This window comes from Mesoplodon densirostris, chromosome 1 (assembly GCF_025265405.1).
Source record: "Mesoplodon densirostris isolate mMesDen1 chromosome 1, mMesDen1 primary haplotype, whole genome shotgun sequence".
Taxonomy (NCBI): domain Eukaryota; kingdom Metazoa; phylum Chordata; class Mammalia; order Artiodactyla; family Ziphiidae; genus Mesoplodon; species Mesoplodon densirostris.
In genome coordinates this window covers 29,544,245-29,569,956 of record NC_082661.1, presented here as the reverse complement: position 1 = coordinate 29,569,956, position 25,712 = coordinate 29,544,245, and the positions used below count along the sequence as shown (strand labels likewise).

General features: G+C 37.4%; 1 protein-coding gene across 2 annotated transcripts in view; it reads right to left on the bottom strand.

Annotated features, from left to right (window-relative positions):
• Nucleotides 1–1,088: 1,088 nt before the first annotated feature.
• Nucleotides 1,089–25,712, bottom strand: part of ERLIN1 (ER lipid raft associated 1) — a 35,721-nt gene continuing 11,097 nt past the window's right edge. For both annotated transcript variants that reach the window (XM_060100832.1, XM_060100842.1), the window contains exons 6-12: nucleotides 24,384–24,509; nucleotides 22,192–22,265; nucleotides 14,551–14,609; nucleotides 12,573–12,664; nucleotides 5,401–5,490; nucleotides 4,425–4,504; nucleotides 1,089–2,999 (exon numbers count right to left, since the gene is read on the bottom strand). In XM_060100832.1, coding sequence (XP_059956815.1) covers nucleotides 2,778–2,999; nucleotides 4,425–4,504; nucleotides 5,401–5,490; nucleotides 12,573–12,664; nucleotides 14,551–14,609; nucleotides 22,192–22,265; nucleotides 24,384–24,509 — 743 coding nt within the window. In that variant the 3' untranslated portion in view covers nucleotides 1,089–2,777. The remainder of the gene's footprint in view (nucleotides 3,000–4,424; nucleotides 4,505–5,400; nucleotides 5,491–12,572; nucleotides 12,665–14,550; nucleotides 14,610–22,191; nucleotides 22,266–24,383; nucleotides 24,510–25,712) is intronic.

The window sequence follows — 25,712 nt, the reverse complement described above, 5'->3', positions numbered from 1 at the left end:
ACGTCTAATTCACAGAAGTCCTTCCCCACAGCAAGAGGCAGAAATCACTTAATTCTAAATCACTTCATTTTAAGATGTACCAAAAGCCTACAGGATAATTAGTTTGAATTAAATTTCCCTGGTTTGTAGCCACAGATGCAGGATACTATGGGTTGGATCCCACAGGAACCCGAGTAAAAGGGCTGCTTTCCCCAGAACTCCCAATTATCAAGCCCTGATGCCCCAACAGCACTGTGAAATTGTCCCCAGGAGGGAATGTTGAGAGCTTGAGCAGAGCAGGTCCAACCCTGGCTCCTGGGTTAACATCTGAATTAGTGAGGTTAATTATATTAGACCATTGCCAGTTATGATTTATACAGTTTGTCTTTTCTCCACCTCAGGATAATGTCCCCTCCCCTCCTCAGTGTAAGTACTTCAGCTCTCAGGCAGCCTCCAAGGGGCACGATGCTCCACCCTCCCTCTTCCCTCCTCTGCTGCTGGCTGCATCCCACAAGGAATCAAAACACCCTTTGTTAAATTCCATGAGTCAGGAAAGAATGGAAACCTTGCTTTCAAAATGCTTACACGAGGCTTCTGGGAAAAGTGTAAGGAGAGCGTCTATAGCTAAGTTAAACTAGTAAATAAACTGGCTCCCAAGCTGAAATGGGCAGGACAGCCTGAGGAGCAGGTTAAGCAACAGAGAAAGGAGACATATGGGAAAAACACAAATCACTGATAGTAAAATAATTTTATTTCGTTTCTTTTTTAAAAAAGGTAGCATTTCACATATAAATTTAGACTTCAAGATTACCAAAAGGAACATCCCTGAAGGGGGTGCGGGGGGGGGGCAGACTTTGAGCCCCAGTGAGCACAGGGAAGCACATTCCTTGGAGAGTTTAAGCAGAAGTCCTTTCTTGAGAACTTCACAGTGCTACTTCCCTGTTCCTCAACTCTGCCACCAGAGCCTGTGGTTTGTAAGAAAACCCATATTCATCACTTTGGGGCAACAGTTTTTAGCTCATGGGAATAGGAAACATCTCTAGGAATGAAAGCACAAAGGTCAATGATCCAGATTTCCCACAACAATCATTATTTATATGCAGCAACGATACATGACAGGTAAAGAGTTTATTATATAGTTCCAAAAATCTTTTAAAAAGGGCTAGAGAACACAAAATTCATTCATAAAGAGAATGTATATAATTAAATGAGCAAAAACAAAAAAATTATTCTTTCCATATTACAAATGCCTTTATAGGATAAGGCCCTGGGAAAAGACCTCACGTCTGGGACTCCTTTCCCGTATTAAGTGTCTGGCACAACCCAGAAGCTGTCATGAGACTGACAGCTTAACGGTTTCTGGAAGTGGTCCCATGACTTTTCTGTCTGGCTTGAACACAGTGTACACAAATGGTGTCTTAAACTGCGTAAACTCAGGCCTAACTACAGGGCACACTCATTCAAGAAAGTTAATCTTAAGATTAAAAAAACGTCCAGATGAAACAGATCTCCCATAGCCACAGGCTAACTGTCATCCTCTCATGTAAGTTTACATCCACTGGCTGCCTAGGAAGTCAGTGGAACAATCCTGATCTCCTAGTTGAGGTGAAAGCTGCGGAACAACTTAGATTTCAGCATCTCAGGGCCAGGAGGGAAGGAGGCAAAGATGACCAGGGGTGCTTTCTAGGTTACTCCTTGATCCACCCAGTGGGCTCCTGATCAGTGTTGAGAAGGAGAACCCGTGGGCCAGTAACCATGGCAGCCCCAGGATCTGACCTTTAGGCAGAGGTACTGGGGCAAATGAATGTACCCCAAATCCAGTTTTAAAAATAAAAACTTCCTGCAGTTATGGTACAATACTGTGCAGTGAACAGCTAGGAACTGGATGCTGCTTCTATTTCTGGTTAAAGTCCTGTTCCACTCTTGGCCAGAGCTGAGAGGTGACATAGAAAGAGTTGTCTGAGCCTAAAAACCAGGCACCTTAGTCACACATGGCCTGGGTAGTGACATAGACAGCCATCACCCAGTGGAGGGGTATGTATGGCCCCCAGAGCTTTGGTTCAAAGCAAAGGTTTCATCTCACCCAAAACTTCAAACTAAGCTCTATCTCTGAGCCTACGAATGCAATAAACTAATGATTAGGAATCTCTATGAAGAATCTCTGATTGGGTGGCAAGGTGCATGTCCCAGCAGGCCACCATCTTGACTCTAGGAAAACAAAAAGGTGCAAATCGTATCAAGTAAATTGTTGCTCAAGTGGAAGATCATTTCCTGGGGAACTTCAGCGGACTAGATGCTAATCACATGGATGAATGCTGGGACTGGACCCCAAAGAGAAAGCCTGGGTCCTGGCATAATCAGTCTTCTTTACACTTACCACATCCTGGCCGCCTTCTCTCTGACCTCCTATCTCTTGAATGACTGAGCACACATTTCCCCGGGGACCAATGTAAACATTATCCAATAGATCTCAGCTTAGAAAAACACAGCTTGTTAAATATTTAGTGTTTAACATTCCAGTGCAGGCAGTATGTTAGCATCAGACTTTCCCTCATTCATGAGTACCAGTTTAGAAAGGAACACACACAGGATATTTGATAAAACTGCACCTGAAAAGACCATCTGGGTGCCAGACAGCCAGCTCTATCCTGCAATCAGCTGATATGCCAGGACTACCACAGGAAAGGCAGAACAGACGAGCATGAGTTCTCTGTAAATCTGAAGAGTCGTATAACCATCGTTCCCACTTAACCCCTTGGGCCATATCTTGACATGCGAGAACATTTCCACCTGTTGCATCAACCTGTGCTCTCCTTGTTTTGGATGGGGCTCTCTCCAGAGGGCTCAAGAGCCTCCTTAGAGGGGAGTGAGCTTTTTCTTCCAGTCCTAACCTCTGAATATTTCAAAGCACAAGAGGAGTCCACGAACATGCTAGGGATGTTGCTGCCAAAGTAGATCTTACTGTTAGAAGCAATGGCCTGGTACCTTTTGAGCTCCAGATATTCCGGGGTCAATTTGTGCTGTGAGAGGCAAACAAGAGCAAAGGCATCAGAACACTTTGGTGCAAGAGTCACTGCTCTCTTTCCTTACACAGATTTTCCCTATTGTTCTCCTGAATATCATTCCTCAACTGTGAATCGCTACCAATGACCCTCTCTCACTTTGAAGTGTGGCTATCACATTGACAGCATTTTTCAGAATGGCATAAAACTACTGCCCCTTTCAGCGTAAGGCTCACCTCAATGACAAAGTCTTGACACTTGTGCCTGGCCAGCTTTTCCCATGACAGAGTTGGATCACTGGTTTGGAAACTGAAATTTCTCATCTTGCCTTCATCTTGACCAAATTCCGTTCTGTTTCTATAGAGTTGTGTCCTCCAATATGTTAAGTTTATTTCTAAATTTACACTGGATTTCAAAGTACTGACGACTCTCATTCTGACAACCTACCGTATCTTCAGACTTCTGAATATAGATTATGTTGTTCCTTCCTAAGTGGAAAAAGTTTAAGCCCTGTCTACACCTTAAATCTTGACTCTAACCTTTCAGACTGCATCATATAACTTAGCAACCTCCTTCTCAACTTTTCCTCTGTTCCACTCTACTGTATAGTTAATAACCTTATAAACCTTGGTCATATCCTTCCCTATATCCTTCCCTTCTCAGACTACTAGGGGTTCTAGCTGACTTTTAATTAAATAATTCCTACTAACTAGGTCTGTACTCTCTAGACCTAAACTTACCCCAGTCCCTACACAAAAATTGTTCACCCACACATCACCCAACTTCCTTTCTCAAATTACCACATATGAAATTCCTCATGACTAGAGTATTTTTTAAATCCAACAAACAAGCAGTACTCAACTGGGGGCATTCAGAAACGTGTATGTGTGGTGGGGGGTGTGGACTGTTAAAATAATTGGTGAGCACTACTGACAGTTTAGCAGGCAAGGGCCAGAATGCATGAGAGTCTTCAACAATGAAAACGTATCTCACCCCAAGATGCTAAGAATGTCTGATGAGAAACTCTGCTCTCAACAAGCTTAGCATCTACCCCAAAGGTCTACCTGATCTGGGAAGCAATTTTAAATAACTTTACTCCTCTCCTGTCACTCTTGTCATTTCAGGAGAAGACCTTTAACTTTCCTGATTATTGAGCCCTTATACAGCAGTACAAATGTATGAATTTATGGCATTTGGCCTGGGTTTATATATCTGCTTGCCTTTGTCCTAGCTCCCCACTTTTATGAAGAACTATACAAAGTTCTCTACCCATAGAATGTGCAACATATGTCTTTCCAAGTGACTGGCCGATTCTAGAGGGTGTGATGGTAACTACCCTTCCTTGACACTGGATAAAATCGCCTCCATTGTGTTAGAAGCCCCACAGGGGAAAGCAAAAACTTAACCTATATTACTAGGAGAGTGACACAGAGAGCCAGTCACCTTGTTTGAAGTGGCATATTTGTGTGCGGCATAATACTCAGCATCTGCTTTCGCCTTCTCTCGGGCCAGGAACGCAGCATCTAGTAAGCAAAACAGTCAGGGTGTGTAAAACAGAGCAAAGTTGCAATCCATTTCCTCAGCTGGGTAAGAGTTCAGACTCTACCTTAAGTAGAAGCCCCTTTATCCACTGCTTGATATTCCAATCATTCACTTTACTTTAAAGGCATAAAACAACATTAGCAGTTTTCAAATCCCAGTCCCCAGACTACTCCTTCTCAAAGGAGAATACTCTTGTCAATGTCAAGTTAACTCTCAGCTCGTCTGAACCCACTTCATTTTCCACCTTAAGCTGCTCCTTCTTTCCTCCACCCCTCATCACCTAAAGCCTCACACCCCACCCAGGCTCTAGGCTTTAAGTATTAATAATTAAGTCCAGACATGAGAGCTCTGCTCTATTTACCGCACTGTCTCCATCCCCTTCAAATCTGATTCAGAATCAGTTAATGTAGAATGATAGGAAGCATCATCATATAAGCAAAAGAGGTTGAATATTTGGTCTTCAAGACTGTGAGCTAAGAACATCGACATCCTGCTATGTGTAATCAAGAGTTTGGGAGCCTCTACGAAAATGAGGGCTTCTTTTTCCCCCAGCTAATTGTTTGGTTATTTTTTTGGTTGACAGGTAGAAAAGAAACTGGTGGCGGGGGGGTTTCTTATCTTGTATATTCTTTAATAAAACTGATTACTTTACCTGAGAACAAATAAGCCCCACCTTAAGGATGGAAAATGAAAGGCTGGGTTTCCCATAGTCACAAATCAAACAAAAGAGCTAGATATGCAACGGCAATTTAAACAAAAGTTTGTCTAGAATATCAGGCCAGCTACTTCCTCCAGACCACCCACCATAACCCAGACCCAGTCCCTGAGACAGAGAAGCAGTTCAGGATGGTCAGAGCCTCTTTTCTCCCTGAGGTACCTTCAATTTCAGAAATGCGCTTTTCAGTTTCTTTCTCCATCACCTTCTGCTGAAACCGAATTTTTGCCACTTGTGCAATCTTCTCTGCTTCTAAAATTATATACAAAACAAGACCTTCAAAAACACTTCTCTAGTTCCAGAGGTACTTAGAAACATGAGCACATAGTCTAACAATTATATAAGGTTTTATGGGCTCATTGTTTCATTGTTTTATCTATTCAGACTGTAAACAACTCAACAGAAAAAAAGGGAATTTATTTCCTACTTCACTGTTCTATTTTGACAGTGCTTGTTTTGTGGGAAGGAAGGGTACAAAAGGTGACAGTTCCAGTCCTTCATGGGATTAAATGGCAATGGTCCACAAGCTAATGGGGAAAAAAAAAGATACTTCATGAACGTTCTCAGAACAAAAACAGAGCAACACAAATGTATGGCAACATAGGACAATTATATAATGTGGCAGGAGAAAGAAAGAATAAGGAAAATAAAACAAGGAAGACCTTCTGGAAGAAATCTTAAAGAAAATAATAGACATGACCTAAGAGGACCTGGCAGAAAGTGTAAACAAAAACAAATATACGAATTAGCATAGCAAGTCACAGTTGAAGAGGTGATAAAGAGCCAGCTTATAAAAGAAGACAACAAAAAAATTACAGAGAGGGCTGGAAGACCCCTGTTTTGAGTGACAGGCTAAAGAATTTAACTTTAATATATACTCAGGATCAACTGTTATGTAATCATCAGGGAAATGATGTGATGAAGGGTTACCAGAGGAGGAGTATTCTGACTACCGTAGAAGATAAAAAAAGAGAAAGCAGGGTAATTCACCTGAGAATGTGAAAACAAGTGTTGGGAGTGAACAAGGTAGCTGCAGCAGGCAATTACAGGCAGGGAAAACAAAACATCCTTAGGAAATCTCTGGCCTAACCAAAGGATTCAGGACCAGGGAAGAAAGACTCTAACTATATTTTCAATACAATCACTGCAGTTCTTGAAGAACATTCTCAATTCTCCTTTTCAGCCAAAGAAGTTGAATATTTTAACATATCTTCTCCTTGGCCTCTGGAGGAAGTGTATAATGGAAAGAACATTTCCAGGTGGTTTCTTCTTTCCATAAGGCAGGATCCTTTACCAGCTACTCCAGGGCATACTTCCCTATCTCCCCATCAGCATAAAATCAATCTATCACCATACCGTCCTAAAAATAGGCTGTGTTCAGCTGGGCTAAAAATTTAGCTATAAGCAGAAACTCAAGATAAAATTTGAATAGAAAGTCAGGAATCTGGAGCCTGCAGCTAGAACCCAGAGAATGGTGTCTCAACATGGGGAACTGATGCAGTAATCCTATTTCACACTGTTCTCTGATGTGTGGGCATAAACCAATAAAGAGCATGACCAAACCTCTAGTTCTAGAAAAATGGTGGAGTAGGCTAATGAGAAACCCTTCCAACACCTTAAAATGCTAGATAAAATATAACAAAATTGTTTTCTAATGTATAATTGAGATCATAAGAAAGAATGAGAGATCCTCAAGAGAGACAAGTAAAGAGAGAGCTGACAGCCTGTATGGTGGCAGCCCTGGGAGTGGTTATTAGACTAGTAAGAGAAAGGGCCTTGGGCTATTGCCCATGCAGGGCCAGGAGATGAGGCCTTGAGATGTTAAAACTGAAATTCCCCTATAAAACCCGAGGACCTGCTAAAGGGCTGCAACTCTACCCACCAGCCCAGTGGCATATTATAGTGAAACTAGAGAATACACAAAGATACAGAAAATTCTTTTATTTTTTTTAACAGAGAAAATTCTTAAAAGTAAAAAGTGGAGCAGAAGCCAAACAAAAACAAAATAATACTGCCAAAGTGACAAAGAAAAGTTTAGTTGGGCTTAGAACTGTAGGCTAAACTACCATTCAAGAATGAAATAAAAGTATTTCAGACTAAGGAAGACTGAATAAATTTTCCAGTCCGTAGCCTTTACTGAAAAAAAGCTAGCAGAAAAAAAGAATGAATTGTCAGAAGAAATGGAGAGGAAAAAATTACACAACATATTTAAATCAAAATAAAATATTTACTGTAAGAATCAATGATGATAATAATCAATGGGGGAATAAAAACAACATGAAACTACAATACTAGGCAACAATAATATGTAAAACTGGAGGACAGTGATATGAGTTAAAGCATCCTAAGATATTGTTCAAGAAGAGGATGGAAAGAATGATTAACTTTAGATTCTGTCAAGTCAGGTATGCTTGTTAACATTTTACAGGCAACAACTAGTTACAAATTCTAGAAATAGAATGTAAAACTTCCAATCAAGTAAAAGGAAGAAAATAATAAAGAAAATACAATCAATTCAATACCAATCAGAAAAGAAGGGAAAAAGAAGCATGGTAAATGGCACAAAATTAAATGATACAAACAAGTCCAAATATAGCAGTAACCACAATAAATATAAAAAGACTAAACTCACCAGTTAAAAGACAGATTCTCACATTGGATAAGATAACAAAATCCAGCTATATGCTGTTTATAAGAGACACACCTAAAACATAATGACATAGAAAAGTTGAAAGTAAAAGGATGTGAAAACACACATCAAGAAAATAACTAACCAAGAGAAATCTGTCATAGCTATATTATCATCAGACAAAATAGACCTTAAGCCAACAAGCATGTCTGGCTATAAAAGAGGGTTATTACATAACTGGACCAATTCTCCACAGAGATTTAACAATCCAGTTCTGAAACTAAACATTCTTAATGATATAGCCCCAGAATACATAAAGAAAAAAAGTTATAAGTCAAAAAATTCATGGTCATAGTGGGGGATTTTAACACACCTCTCTCAGTAATTGATAGCTCAAGAAGGCAAAAATTAGAAGAATACAGAAGATGTGAACAATACAATTCATAATCCTGACATAACGAATATGCAGAGAAACCTGCATCCAACAAATAGAGAATATACATTCAATCTTTTCAAGCACACATAGAACATTTACCAAAAAAGGACCACGTACTGATAATCCACAAAACAAACTTCAACAAATATTTAAGAATCCATATAACAGATCATATTTTCTGACTACAATGCAATAACATTGGAAATCAACAATAAAAAGGTAGCCCCCTGAGAACCAATTAAATTAGAAATTGAAAAATATACTTTTAATAATTCATGAGTCAAAGAAGAAATAATGGACATTTTTTAAAAATGAAAACCAAACACCAATAAATAAACCTCATTCAAAACTTGTGGATGTACCTAAAAGCAGAACTTAGAAGAAAATGTATAATCTTACATGTTTCCGTTAGAAAAGACTAAAAACTAAAGAATTTAGTAACTCAAAAAGTTAGAAAAGAACCAGTGAGTAAAATAAATAAATAATAAAAAATAAGTGTAAATAATAATTGAAAAGAAAGTGACTAAAGAATCAACCAAATCAAAATTTAGTTCTCTGAAAAGATGCACAAAACAGACCTCTGATCCAGCAAAACAGAAGGCACAAATAAACAATATCAGGAATGAAAAGGGGCATACAAATTTGGTAGAGAGTTTAAAAATCATAAGAGAACTTTACAAATTTATGCCCCCAAATTTGAAATAACAGATAAAATGGAGAATTTTCTAGAAAGTATAACTACCAAAACTGACTTAAAAAAGAAACAAATACCTTACACAATATAGAAATTAAATCAGTAGGTTAAGTGTTGCCATAAAAATCAAATGAGCATACAAAAAAGCACAAACCCCACTAGACCAAGATGGTTTTTATAACTGAGTTCCACCATACCTACAAAGAGGAAGTAAAACATATTTTATACAAAATGCTCCAGAACACAGAAAAAGAAGAAATGTTCTCCAACTCATTTTGAGGCTAGTATAACCATGATATAAAAAACAAACAAAAAACCCCCCCAAAACCTTAGAGTAAGAATGTAAGAAAAAAAAAAAAGCTGACCATTTATGAAAATAAAAGTAAAAAATTAAAAGAAATTATTAGGGTAAAACTCCTACTTCATGGTCAAGTGAATTTATCCCAGGAAGACAAAATAATTCAGTAAGAGAAAATCTATTAATATAATTCACCATATTAATTGCTTTAAAAAGAAAAATTATATGGTCATCTCGACAGATTTAGAAAAAAACTCGAAAAGTTTTAGCAGTCATTCATGATAAAAACCCTTGGCAAGCAAGAAACAGAAGGAAATGTCATTAACCCGATAAAAGTTAAGTATAGCAAACATCACTGGAACTGTGTATTTAAAGTTAGGAACAAGACAAGAATGCCTGTCACCATCTTTCTTTTCAACACTTCACTGGAAGTCATAGCCTAAAGCAGTAAGGTAAGAACTAAAAGGTGTGGGAGTACAGAAAAAAAAAAACAGAACTGTCCTGATCTGAAGGCAATACGATTATTTGGGAAATCCAAGAGACTATTAGAAACAAGAGCATTTTCGGCAAGATTGCTAAATAAAAAAATTAACAGCATACCTAGACAAAAGTAAAAACCAGTTTGAAAATGTGCCTTGAAAAAAGAGCCTATTTATAATAGCAAAAAATTTGAGGAATATATAGGAATAAATCTCTAACAAAGAGTGTGTAAGAACTTTGAGAAGAAAATTATGGTACTTTTTTGAAAGACCATTCTTTCATTTTTCGTTCTCATAAATGGAGAAATATAACAGATTTATAAAACTCAATATCATAAATATTGTAATTCTCTCCAAACTGATGTACTATATACAAGTAATGTGATTACAATCAAAACCCTAACAGTATTTTATAGAATTGAGGAGCTGGTTCTAAAATTTATTTGGAGGAATAAAGGGCCTGGAATAGTCCAATGCAATTTTAGAAATAGGAACAGTTTCGAGGAATAGTTAAGAAGGAACTTGCTCTCCCAGATAGCAAGACTTAAAATGAAAGCTACAGTAATTAAAGCAAGGTATTACTGTAAAAGGATAGACCAAGAAATTGAAAGAAAATAGAAACCCTAACAACAGAACAAATTATATATAGGATATTATTATATGACAGATGTGGCATTAGAAATAAGTACAGGAAATAAGGAACTACTCAATAAATAGTCTAAGACAATTGGCTTGCCATTTGGAAAAAATTAAACTGAATTTCTATGTCACACTAAACATGAAAATAAATTCCAGATGGACTCAAGACCTACATATGAGAAGAAAAACTTTAAAACTTTTAGAATAAAATTATTACTTTGGGGTTGGGGAAGAATTCTTAAAACAAGATAGGAAAAGCACAAACTGGAAAGGAAAAGACTGATAAATTTGATTACATGAAAATGAAATATATATGTATGTCAAAGACATCATAAAGTTCAAAGACAAGCCACAAATTGAGAGATGATATTTGCAATGCATAAACCTGGGAAGGGATTAATATCCAGAAGATACAAAGAACTTCTACAAATCAGTTTAAAAAAGTAATCAAATAATGGGCTAAAGATATTAACAGGCAATTCATATACCAAAAAAAGGGAAACCCGAATGACCCATAAACGATACTCAACTTTACTAGTAACTGTGAAAACTCGTATCAAAATTATGTGATACCATGCCCATCATCAAACTGGTATAAATTTTTAAAAATCTGGTGACTCCAAGGGTAGAGGACGATGTGTGGAAATGGGAATTGAATACGGCAGCACAGAAATTGAAACTCAAACACTGCTGAGGAGAGGGTAAAATGGAGAAAGCACTTTGGAGAGCAATTTGGCAGCGTGTTGTAACTAGAAGATGCGTGTACCCTATGACCCAGCAATTCTACTTCAAGATATGCATTCTAGAGCAGTGCTTCTCAAACTACCTGTGGGAAAGCATTTTTTTTTGGTATTTCAATATTTTATAAATTATAATGAGTTACTAGAAAAATATTAAAAAAGAAAAACATAAGCTCCAGTTTTTTATTAGATTCAACAGACAATAAAATTACTGTGTTAAAATGTTTTAAGAACTTCTAAACACTCATTCTCAATTTCCATACTCATCTCATTGTGGATCCAAAACAAAAAGCCGGTGACAGGGCACCGACCCACATCACATGTGGAGTAGCACTTCTCTAGGAAAACTCTTGCATATGCGCACAGAGAGACATGGATAAGGGTATTACTGCAGAACTGTCTGTAATAAGGAAAAACCAGAAACTAACTCATTAGTAATCCATCAGAATCAAATGAGGCTCACTCATAAAATGAGATACATACAGAGCAGTTAAAAATAAACTAGATCTACATGTATCAATATGAATAAAACTCAAACAATGTTAGTAAAAAAAAGGAAGTTGTGAAATAAAAGGTGGAGTTTGATACCACTTTTGTAGTAAAACAATTCTATGAATTGTTTATTGTTACATATTTAGAGTAAAAGTATAAAAATATGGACAGAAAATATACATCAACTTCAGAATAGAATGTACTCTGAGAAGACAGGTCAAGAAATAAGACCAGGGATGGGTACAAAGGAGGCTTCAAATAGATATATAAACTTTTTCCTAAAAGAAAATATGATCTGAAGGAATATGGCAAAATGTTAAGCCTTCATATATTGTTATCTGTATGTTCCTCTATATTTGAAATATTTAATATAAAACTCAAACTTTCAGCAAACCAAGGAACAAACAATTGAGAACCTAAGACGGCAGTTGAATACACAATATGCTGGAGTGTTAGGGAAGTCACTGGGACTCAAAATGAGCCGTGAGCAATCCTGCTGTACTTCTAAAGGCGGTAACATCTATCTATCCAGATAAAACTAGGTGCACGTCAACAGCAAGGATGCATACTATAATCCTGAGCTTTGGCCAAAAAACCTCCCTGTTCTGAATCTGTATAAACGAACCCCCTACTCCACCAGAGGCCAGAGCTGCCTCCAAACCCTATCCACATTTCGGGTCCTCAAAAGACAACAGTGGGGGCCAACACCATGGTGAAGAGCCAAAGCACTTCATCAACTACTGGCCTCATCTACTTTTAAAGGTTTTAGGACATCTGAATACACAAAGGAATTTTCAGAATTCTCCACTATGTATGATGCAATCTTATTTGAGTCCCATCAATATCCAACGTGAGATGGACAAAGAACAGGACAAACTCATAACACATGTACTTAGAGGCATCTATTTCAGAAAGAAATCCAAGTACCTATAACAGCCTTTTTCCTCTCTGTCTCAGCTTCTTTCTCCACAACCTTTTGTTTTTGTGCAGCTATAAGAAGTTTTGTCTTCTCAGCTTCCCTGTGGAGTAAAATATTACAAAAAATTAGAAATGGTGTACAGTCACAGGTAGTAATTCTGACTCTACAGTGGGTCAGAGAACCATTTTCAACAAGAACTTTCTGACTCAGTAAGGTAGGCAAGAGAGGTGTTATCCTATTTTACTAATAATGAATTTCAGGTTGAAAGGTTAAATGATTTGCCCAAAGTCACCCAGAAATATGAGTCAAATTTAGTATATTTGAATTTTAGTCAGACCCTTTCCTCTAATCGTGTCATGGAAAGGCCTGTGATCTGGAAGTGTCTGGAGTATATGAATGCTTCCTCTGTTGTTAGGCCTCCAGCTAATCTGCACCAATTAGCAAAAGGCACTAACTTCTGGGCAGATGTAGCCAGCCCCTCGGATGCATGGTTTGGCAAGCAGAAGGGGGCTGGATTTCAGCCCCTCTTCAGGCAGACACCCCTGTGTAGCAGCCCGATTTGTTATACAGAAGATATAACTAGGTGGCAGTTACTAATTATGTGGTGAACTGGGGCTCAATGCAAAGAAGAACTTTCTAAGAATCTGAGCTTTCTAACAATGGAAATAGGTGGCCAATCACTAAGCATGTACAAGTGGCAACTGGGTGACAACATAGAAGAAAGGGTATAAAAAAAGATCACTACTAGGTGGGAAGTTAGACTGGATTATCCCAAGGTAGCCTTTAATTCTAGAATTCCAAAAGTGTTTAAAATTAGGAAAGATCCAGAATTACCTGAAAAGTAACTCCAATAGTTTCCCCAAACATCACCCACCCCCCGTTTCCTCCTGCCAACATTGATAAAATGACATTCTGGATACTATGAGTTATTTGAGGGCAGATAACACATAGTATTCATCTTTCCATCACCAGAAGCTATTATATTTAAAGCCTAAGACATGCTGAGCCTTCAAGAAATTTACTTTTCTTCTATAAATGGATCAGACCCATGATCTACTCAGCCTAACACTCTGTGCTTTATAGTTTTAAAAGAAGAAATCCTTTTCTACAATGAAAAAGGGAAGATTAAACTCTGCATAATAAAAGATATAGACTTGGGAACAATAACAACTCAGAAGTATAACACTCTACGAAGAAGTAGTATTATTACTTTTTGGACCCCCTGTATTTATACGTCTTTTGTATTCTTGACTTTTGTAAAGTTAGTTTTCTAATATTTCATATTTTGCCTCTTAACATATCTGTCAAGTTTCCTAAAGACTTTTGTTTCTTCTTTTCAGTACCTGTCATATGAGAATAATACTGACATTTCAACTGCAATAGGTAGTCCCGAAAGGAATCTTCTAAAACACTTCAAAACTAATTTCATGTCAAGCAAGTAACTTCTCATTCCCAGTCAGCCCTGGACACACAGAAGAGAAGACTACCAGGAGTCAACCCAGGCAAAGCTTCCCCAAAGGCAAATTATAAAGATCAGGTCTAATTTTAGATACATAATCACATACAATGGAAAAGCAAACTTGATACCAATGTGTTTATTCTTACCATTTATAACACAGTAATAAAATATAGGCACTCTCTTCAACCTTAACAGCTAGGACTCTTTCTCTCCTCTATTAATATTTAATTCAAGGTATTATTCACATCCAAATTATAGCTCCTTAGGCTTCCAACAACAGTTCTACAGCAAACTGCATCCTTAGCCACTGAAGCTGCTCCTGAAATGTCCATATATAAAGAGAAAGCTAATAAGAGTCTAGTGGGAATTAAGACACCAGAATAGGTAATATTACTAGAATTAAAGAATGGAAGATAGACATATAGCCCTCCCCAGTGTAATATCTGAAACATAATTTTCCTCTAGACTGGTAAATTAATGTAGACAGCCCTAAATAAATATATTGGGATCCCATGCATATTACTCACATTAACTCAAAATTTCTTCTTATGGCTTCTGGGATTTTGGGTTTTGTAACACGCACAGCCTAAAAAATAAAAGTGAAAAAGCCAAAGTGTATTTGAAAAATAAATCGTCAAACTAAATCTTCTACAAAACAGCTCCTCAAATGAAACTAATAAAACAGCTATGACATAGCTGCCTACTGACACACATAGGGATCCCATCAGAAAATCTACTGTTCCTGCCATCACCCCAAAAAATCAAAATAAGCTGCTTCTTGTTTCCTTTAAAAAATGCCTGGCTGTTGAGGAAATAAATTTTTAGGGAAAAGGTTCTCTCTTAAAAGACCTTTCACAAAGCTCTTAAGTTGGATACCTGTGTTTCCTTTTCAAACCTGCAAACCAAAGAAACAGAAGGAAGGCAAAATTTCAAGATTTAAATTATAAAGTAGGAAACAGTCAAAAACAAAAATATAAACAAGCAAAAACCCAGGTCAGTATATGCAACTTAATACAGTGGACAAGTAAATGAATTTACCACTTCCTCAACCTGCAATCACTCAGTACTGGCTACAAATAAACAGCCCAACACTGAGGGAAAACAAACACCAATTAACAAATACCAATTAGCAGCTTGTATTCTTTCTTCCTAGAACCTCACTTAGAACAAAGTCTACTTATCTCTGTAAACATTGTTTACTAGACCCTGTTTCCCTAACCATAGTGTACTTTGGCATAATTATCTATGAAACAGGATAATTTTGGTGTGCAAGAGCCACATACAAAAGCCCCTCTGTGTTCCCTGTTTCTTGTTTGTAGAAAAAGGCTTTAGTCTCCTAGGCCTTCCCTGGAAAAAGGCTTTAGTCTCCTAGGCCTTTCCTGAGTTCCAAAGAACAAACTCAAGCAGTTACTGATTCAGGAGGGAGGAAATGCAGAAACAAAGGAAAAGCAGTCAAGAAACAGTAATTTATAAAACAGAGCCCTGGTTCCTCCTCAAGGGATATACATAACAACCTAATGCATATCTGTGAGTTGTTCTGAAGTAACCAAGGCCCTCACCCAGGTGGAGGATGCTGACTACATGAGCACAAGCACAGAGACCCCAGACTGGCTGGAACCAGAAGACTGATAATTAAGATTTCTGGAACATCACCATGAAGAAAGTCATGCCCCCTGCAAACCTCACCACAAATGCTGCCTTTAAAAACTCTTCCCTGAAAGCCACTGGGGAGTTTGAGCCCTTTGAGCATGAGCTGCCCATTCTCCTTGCTGGACCCTGCGAAAAAACCCTTACTTTGCTGTAAACACCCACTATCAGAGTTTGGCTTTCTGTGCTGTGGGCACATAGCACTTACAGGGTTACATCTGCTTGGGAAATACAGATTCCGAAGGCTGACTTTTCTGTATCACGGACTTGATCTCTCAGAAATCTTTGATTTTACCAGTTAAACATCCTACACCACCCCTCCACCCTACTACACACACACACAAAGCACTTTACTGATCTGTAGATACTTTTAATTTCCCTCTGAAAACTGGTTGAACTTTTTAAGCAACAAGGCCTTTAAGCACATAGCCTTTTTTTAGGGCTTATGAAAGAAGGCTTTTAAAACTTTTAAGCAACATAGCCTCCCCTACATAAAAGAGACAAGTCAGATCTGTACACAATTTTGAGGATTATAATAACTAAATACAAGAATTAGAGTGAAATGGAATAAGAAGCTGGGGACCATGATGAAAAAAAGTCATTTCATGCTAATGGTAAGGCATGTGAGGCCATAAAGAACAACTCATGGACATACCCAGAAGACAAAGAAAAATTCAGAACCAGAATTTATAAGAGATGCCAGATTTCCCAAGTGACTACCAGAAATACAGATGACTTCCAATATGATTCAGGGGGAAGCACTGTCATATTGCATTTAATTATGAAACTGGCCATGTATCTTTATAGTCTTATAAAAAGAGCATGAAATAGGACTTCTTCTGAAGACTTCTGTCTTGCTGTGTGAGGCTGAAGAACACACTACATGCTTGCCAATCTTGGGAAATCTCATAATTTTCAAATATGTGAAATATAAGCACCTACTGTAACAGATATCATGAGTAATTTGCTTCATAAGAGATTTAAGAAATAAAATGGCAACATATTCAAAAACAATGGTCAAAATACACACAGACACACACACAGTGAGTGAAGAAAGGGAAAAAAAAAGCTGATGAAATGAATATGTCTGTTGAAACTGAGCCGTGGATTATAAGCATGTATTTTAAACCAAAAGCCAGCATTTAATATATATAGTCACTGCCTTAAATAACACAGGAAAAAATATCAAGAATGCCTATTTTCACCACTTTAATTTGCCATAGTAGTTATTCAAGAAGGAAAAATGGGGTACAAATACAGAGAAGGGAAAAATGAAAATACTGATTGTTACAGAGAAGGTTCACTCAACAACAAATACTAATTGGGTGCCTAGTCTGTACCAAGTACTGTTTATTCCAACCACTGTGGACACAGCAATGAATAAAGCAAGACTGCTCTCATGGACTTTAACATTTTAAAGGCAGAAAAGAACAATAAAAAGCAAATAAATGAACAAGGGAATTTCAGATAGTTATTAGTGTTATGTGAAGAATTAAAATACTAGGTTGGGGGGAATCAAGATTTTTATTTTGGCACAATTATATAACTAAAAAAATCTAGGGAAATTCATAAAGTTTTAGTCAAGCAAGATAAATAGCTCTAGAGATCTGCTGTACAACATTGTACCTACAGTCAATAAAAATGTATTGTACACTTGAAATTTTAAGAGGGTAAATCTCATGTTAAGTATTTTTTTACCACACACACTCACAAATCTAAGGAAATTAATCAAAAGAATTACTAGAGACAATTAATTCAGCAAACTTGAAGATATTCAATAAAGTCACCAAGAATCATTTACAATCCTCAATGCTTAAAAAAAAAGACTACATATTTAATAGCATTAAAGCTCATTAAATTCATGGATATTAATTTAACTTGGGATATGGGTTTCTCACCTAGGTCAGAAATTCTAAAAGAGGGGCTTCCCTGGTGGCGCGGTGACTGAAAATCCACCTGCCGGTGCAGGGGACACGGGTTTGAGCCCTGGTCCAGGAAGACCCCACATGCCATGGAGCAACTAAGCCCATGCACCACAACTACTGAGCCTGCGCTCTACAGCCCGCAAGCCACAACTACTGAGCCTGAGCACCACAATTACGGAAGCCTGCATGCCCTAGAGCCCACGCGCCACAACTACTGAGCCTGCGTGCTGCAACTACTGAAGCCCATGCGCCTAGAGCCCACGCTCTGCAATGAGAGAAGCCACTGCAATGAGAAGCCCGTGCACCATGATGAAGAGTAGTCCCGCAAATGCTACAACTAGAGAAAGCCTGCGTGCAGCAACGAAGACCCAACACAGCCAAAAAATAAATTAAAAAATTTTAAAAATAGGGTTTCCCTGGTGGCGCAGTGGTTGAGAGTCCGCCTGCCAATGCAGGGGACACGGGTTCATGCCCCGGTCCGGGAAGATCCCACATGCCGCAGAGCGGCTAGGCCCGTGAGCCATGGCCGCTGAGCCTGCGCATCCGAAGCTTGTGCTCTGCAACGGGAGAGGCCACAACAGTGAGAGGCCCGTGTACCGCAAAAAAAAAAAAAAAAAAATTTAAAAATAGTAAAAAAAAAAAAAAAAAAGAAATTCTAAAAGAAACAAAAATGATAATACAATTATAAGTAAAGTCATAGACTATGTTCCTAATTTTTAAATGTATAAGCCAATTTAGGTACCTGATATGACTTGAAAATACTAATAATGAAAACTCATCTTGTAGAATAAACTGGCAGAAATATCAAAGGCCATTATTATTATTATTATTATTATTTTTGGCCACACCATGCAGCAAGTGGTATCTTACCAATAGTTCCCCGACCAGGGATCAAACCTGTGCCCCACGCAGTGGAAGCACAGAGTCTTAACCACTGTACTGCCAAAGGCCATTATTTTTTTAAAAGATAATATATCTTATCAAATTTTAAAAGTGAATGAAAAGTTGAATTATCATGACCATACAGTAGTATGTTAAAAATAGGAATGCTGAAAAATAGCCTTTAAGTTCTAAAAATGCATTCCAACTATCATAAGAAACTATTTTATAACAAGAATAAAGCAACCAAATAAATGGAGATCTTGATCTATCAGTTTAAAAACAATAAAGTGACATTTTTTCATTCAATAACATTTATAAAAACAAATAAATATAGATAAGTTTAAAAGATCCTTCTTTCTGCCATGCAGAAAATGATGTGCACAAGTGAAAGTGAGAAAACAGGATAGAAGACTACTGCAGAAGTCTAGGCAAGAAACAGTACTTGGTCTAAGGAGGTGGCAGTGAAGATGTTTTAGATGGTTTTGGTAGAATCAGCAAGATATGGGGACTGATTAGATGTTAAGGGCCAGAGAGTTCTCAAAGACGCTTCCCATACCTCTAGACTGGCCTGAGGGTAAGAGGGAGCCATTTACTAACAAGAGGGAAAAAACAGGAGAGAAGTAGATTGGATGGGAAAAGACCAAGGGCTCAATAACTAATGAAAGAATAGGAAATAGAAAAATCAATGCAACAGAACAAAGTTCAGAAAGGACTTTACTATATAACGGAAGTTAGCAAATAATATGATGGCATTTCAAACAAAGAGGAGAGAGGGGCATAAATTATTCAGTAATTGCTGTTGCTAGTAAATTGGGGGAGGGGCAGATTGGAGTCCAACCTCACAAATGAAATCAAAATGGATTCCAGATGAATTAAAAATTTAAATCTAAAAATAAAACTGTAAAAGTAAAGAAAATGTTGTAATTTCTGATTTAAATTTCTATATTTTAAAGTTGGTGAAAGGCTCTTAAAAGCATAGTAGCACAGCAAAATGCCATAAAGAAATAAATACTAAAATTACTGCTAAAAATACTAAAATTAAACTTCAGAATTGTCAAGGGGAAAAGAAATGTTAAATGACAAAGAAAAAAACTAGGAGAAAATGTTTACTATGCATTTAAAGAAGGGTTGCAATAATTAACATATCAAAAACAGTTTATTTAAGTTAATGAGAAAAACAAATAAAAACAACCAAAAAATGAGCAAACACAATTCACAAATCAAATATAGAGGGCCAATAAACATCCTAGGGCATTCAACCTCAATAATTAATACACAATGGCAGATTCATTTTTTCCAAAAGGATGTAGAGAGCAGGTATGCATCTGTTAATTATTTGACTATGATCACACAATCAAATGTATAGAAAACAACAGCTCATCAACACTGCTGATGAGAGAGTATAAGCTACTAAAATTTTTCTGAAAGGCAATTTGGCAATATATATCAAAAAGCCCCCAAACAAGGCATCAATCCTACGTTTAAGAACTTATCTTAAGGGAAGGATTTTAAAAGATGTATGTATAAGCTTGGTCATTATAACATGCACATAACAGTAAAAACTGGAAGCCAACAGGGATTAAATAAAAACATTAAAAGTGATGATGCAGCAAATCTTACTTTTGACTTGAAAAGATGCTTACATATATTGCTGGTGAAAAAAGCTATGGTATGATTCCATTTTAGTTCAACATTATTTATAACTATAAACATATGCTCTTCTGTATTAAGAAGAGTCTGGAAAGATACAACGAACTATGTTATCTCTGCATAGTAAGATTACTGTTGAATTTCACTTTGTTATTCATCTTTTTCCTAATATCTGATTATTTTTACAACACATATAACATGCGTGTGTATAAAAATATCGATAATATACAAGGTACTACTATAAATCAGTAAGAAAAAAAACCATTTCAATAGAAAAATGGGCAAAGAATATGAATAGGCAATTGACAGATGAGTACAAATGGACAAAAAAATAAACAAAAAGATGCTCAACCTCACTAACAACTAAGGAAATGCAAATCAAGGAGAGAGATAACTTCACATCTATCCATACAGCAAAAATCAGCATGTCTGATTGCTTCAAATGCTGATGAGGTCGTGGAGAAACAAGTATTCACATATACTGCTGGTAAGAATGTAGATTTAGGGACTTCCCTGGTGGCGCAGCGGATAAGACTCCACGCTCCCAATGCAGGGGGCCTGGGTTCGTACCTGGTCAGGGAACTAGATCCCACATGCATGCCGCAGCCAAGAGTTCGCATGCCACAACTAAGGAGCCCACGTGCTGCAACTAAGAACTGGTGCAACCAAATAAATAAATATTAAAAAAAAGAATGTAGATTTATACAGCCACTTTGAAAGATAAAGTGTACATACAAGGAGATGTGTCAGGAATATTCAATACACTATTGTTTATTAATAGCAAAAAATTGGAAACAGTAGGGAAATGGTTATGTAATATAAGGCAAGGAACTCTAGGGGGCTGTTTAGAAGAATGAGCTAGATCTCCAAGTAATGACCTGAGCAGAATCTAGGAATCCGTGGCATTCACATTATCTTTAATTTGAAAAGCTACTCTAGGACAACCAAGAGAGTTTTACAAAGTTAGCTCTGGGACATTTCAAAAGAACCCTTAACTTTGGCAGTTCCCCCTCAGGCACCTGGCAGAGATAATGGCAAGATGGAGGACAGGGAAAACCTTCAGAAGTTTTCCAGACTCATGAGATCGCATACGATCACCCACAGTGAATGCACACTTCTCAGAAGCAGTGCAATCTAGAAACTAAGAAAGGACATTAGAGAAGCCACATTACCACTTCTCAGGTAATCCAGATCCAAAGCCACTGCGTTCTAATGTTACTGACCATGACTACAGTAGAAAAGGCATATTACAGTGACACCCAATATTAACAGCTACCCCACACACTTATGTAAAACAAACAAAAGCCTCACAGACTGATACTTTAACTTACTACATGCCATGTGCTCGGGTTTCCTTTCCTATTCAATTCCATCTTTTTTAAAATGCTGGTCATGACCCACTAAAATTGATTTTAGAACCTACTAGTGGATTTCAACCCAATCTGAAAAAATACCCAAAAAAAGCAGTTATTCTCACCATTCTATCTCCCAATGCCACTGCCACCACCACACCACCACTAAATTCTCCTGCTACCTTGCTTTTACTCAGGTCTTTCCACCCACCTGAAATACCTTCCTTACTCTTTTCCACCTTATAAATCCTATTAATTCTTCCAGACCTACCTATCAATAAAAACTCAGTCATTTCCAGGCAGACTCTCTTGAAATGTTCTTTAAACTCTTAGAGCAATAATCATCCAATCAATTCATCTGTCAATTAATACTTTGTCTAGAATTATTATTCAAATTTTATACGTGAAATTCTTTTTCATAATCTTACTGAGGGCAAGGATTAGTCTTAAACTGATTTATAACTATTACTGTATCTTAATAATGCCACACACATACACAGCTGTATACGGATTTTATTTCCTTGCAAGAGCCTCAGCTTATCTGTTCCCTCTAAGAGTTCAGAAAAAAATGCCACCCATAACGGAGAAAGATATTCTGTAAATCACCCTAGCACTACAATTAAATAACTGCTGAATAAACAGTCTGATGAAAGGACAATTAAATACAAAGCTCTCAAAATTCCCAAAGAATTTCCCTAGGAGAAGGGCTTACCTGTATGGTGAGGCCTGGGGCCATGACATTTAAATCTTTCTGCAGAGCTTGCTTGAGGTTTTCATCTATTTGATCTGTTTTTGAAGCCAAGAACAACAGCTCTCATTATACTCAAAAAAATTTCGTTACATTGTATTAACATTTAAACAAAACCAATCATAATTAGACCTGAAGTTTCCATGGTACTATTCTTTTATAGAGCTTAAGCCATTTCACACACATATGAAAAAAAAATATATTTTATATATAGTTTTCTTTTTGTGTGAGGAAAAATTATGAGGAATTACCGAACAAAGAAATTAAGGAAAGATGACAAGCAGCTACTTGAAGTTTATCAAATAAATGGAGAATCTAGGTTTCTAATATCTTAATTCAGTGTCGCTACTTAATATGTGTCCTGATTCTCTAAAAAAAACCAAATTTTCATCTTCAATCTTTATCCAAATTCCCAAATAACTAAATTTCATTTCCATGGACCTCTGCCAATTATTTTGGATTTAAAAACAGAGAGGGTGGGGGAAAGGCTCATAGGAAGGTCCTTGAAGCACACAGGAATGGACAATGAAGATGTCACTTCACCTGGCTTTGTAACTCATGAATTTTCTATCCACCTCAACAGTACTTTCCCCATTATTAAATAACCAGTGATGTGACCATTAAGGACAGACCAGTTTTCTCAAACACCACCCCAATAGTTCTCAATCGTCAATGAGGAATCAACTGGTAGATTTCTAAATTGATTAACCATCCCTATGCCTGCCTCTAAGAAATTCACTAAGAGTTCCAGAAGGGAGAAGTGAGCAGCCAATAGCAGCAACCCAATCCCTGGCCAGAGCTTTCCCTACCACAAATGAAAAGTAACTTGTACAGAAGAGAGTCAACATAGCAAGCCTGAAACTACTATCCTTAGAAAGGCCTGTTTGCAGTTTGGCCTCTGGCTGTCACCTGGGGTCATGGATTTGGAGAGCATTCCCTCTATCCCCAGAACTGATAACAATGACTCACCGTGCCTAAATTGTTTATTCAAACAATGTGTTTTATGCTGAACATCTACTTTCCTTCTGGGAATCTGGAATATTGGTATATGCTAGGCAGAAGGTACCTACACGACCAGCCCACAGTAAAAATCCTGCATAGAGAGGCTCTAATGAGCTTCTTCAGCAGGCAACACCTCACATGTGTTGTTACAATTCAATGCTGGAGTAATTAAGCGTATCCTGCATGACTCCGCTGGGAGAAGACTCTTGAAAGCTTGTGCCTGATTTCCTTCAGACTTCACCCAAGTGCCTTTTCCTTCTGCTTTGTATCCTTTTGCTGTAGTACATCTTAGCTGTATGATTATACTGAGTTCTATCAGTCCTCCTAGCAAATCATCAAACGTGGGGGTGGGTCTTGGGAAACTCCAAGACACAGGTTCTTAATTTCTCCAAATTATCTATTAAACTAGCAACAAAGCTAATTTTCAGTAAATTATCATAGTAAAAACAGAATATAATCTGGGACTTCCCTGGTGGCACGGTGGTTAAGAATCCACCTACCAATGCAGGGGACACGGGTTTGATCCCTGGTCCGGGAAGATTCCACATGCCATGGAGCAACTAAGCCCGTGTGCCACAACTACTGAGCTCACATGCCACAACTACTGAAGCTCACGTGCTCCAGGGCCCGCGGGCTACAACTACTGAACCTGGGTGCTGCAACTACTGAAGCCTGCATGCCTAGAGCCTGTGCTCCATAACAAGAGAAGCCACCGCAATGAGAAGTCCGCGCACCGCAATGAAGAGTAGCCCCTGCTCGCTGCAACTAGAGAAAGCCCACGTGCAGCAACGAAGACCCAGTGCAACCAAAAATAAAATTAATTAATTAATTAATTTTAAAAAAAGAACATAGTTTGTAACAAATGATCTTTTTCCAATCTCTACCAAGTTACATACTTTGTATTTCAGAAAATGGTTATCATTCTTAAAATATCTTGTTTGAGTAACTATTTGCTTAATTTAAGCAATTTTAAGCAAATTTAAGTAATTTTAAACTTAAGATAAAGAATATTTTAAAGACAATTGCTCTATTATAAATTCAGAGGAAATACTCAAATAGCATAATGTTTACTAATATTATTATAGCATTCACAGACAAGTTGAACAAGATTTCTAATTGGTTACTTATATATTTAAAACAAATGAGACACTTACCAAACAATTCAATGTAAACTTCTTGAAGCGTGTGGGCACTGCAAAACTGGTTCAGTTCATGGTGGATTTTATTGAAGATTAAGGTCTTGTCATAATCTGCAGTGTAGTTCCTCACTATATCAAACACTGAAAGAGAGGTACTATCCAAGTTCACCCGTGTATCCTCTAATTCAGCCAAGGTAAAAGTTACAGTGATAAACTATACATGAGGAAAAGTGCCAATGAAATAGTGAAAACATGAAACACAACTCCAAGCCTTGATGTGTTCCTTGTGCCTTATTCTCCAGATATTACTGCATTTGCAATTCTAATGGGCAAACTTCAAATTCCATACTAAGGAGAGTATATGTTATCTTGGAGGTAATAAGGAACCGTCAAAGATTGAGCAAGGGCATGACACAATCAGATCTGTACTTCGGCAGCAGAGTGAAAATGAATTGTGAGGCATATAAATCAGAGGCAGGGGAAGTGTAAAGCAATTACTGCAAGGTAAAAGTTTAGCTAAGAGGTAAAGAGGGCCTGAACTAATTGAGGAACAGTGGGAATGAAAGAAGGAGACAGCTCCAAAAGACCATTTTCAAAAAGGCAGTTTTTAAAGGCTGTTAAAAAAAAAAAAAAAAAAAAAGAAATGACAGGCTAGAAAGGAAAGAAGCTAACATTTCTGGGCCAGACTTTATATCAGGCAATTTATATACATTAACACTTAATTCTCACAAAAAATCTCCTTATTTTGCATAATATGAAACTGAGAAACAGAGAATTTCAGAAATGTGCCTAAGGGTACATACTAGAACATGCCAGAACCTGTGCCCTACTTATTAAAACATGCTTTCTCCCTTCAAATCCAAGACTTGCTCTACTCGCCTTCCCATGGAGGATACTAGATGTAACCAGATTCCAGATCACAACAGATGAACAGGCCATCAATAAATACTTGCTGACTAACTCATCCTCTTGGTCATTTCCAAATGAGTTGGTGATAGAATAGTTTCCTCTTTATCTCTGGCCAGAAAACAAGCACTATCTCCCCTTCTTCTATTTTTTCAATCATAGTCCATTCCATTGATTTGTGACCAGGGAAAGTAGATGATAAAAGACAGGAAAACACTTAATTGCTGAAAAATATAATCCAAATCCACTTGATAGTAATACAGGTTACTCTCTCTTCTGAAATTCTTTTGCTATTTGTGCCTGTACCAGTGACATGAAACTTAGCATGACCTTACATTCCTATATATATACATATGTGTATATATATACATATATACACATATATATATACACACATATATATATATATTTTTTTAGGTCAGTATCATGTCTTCTCAA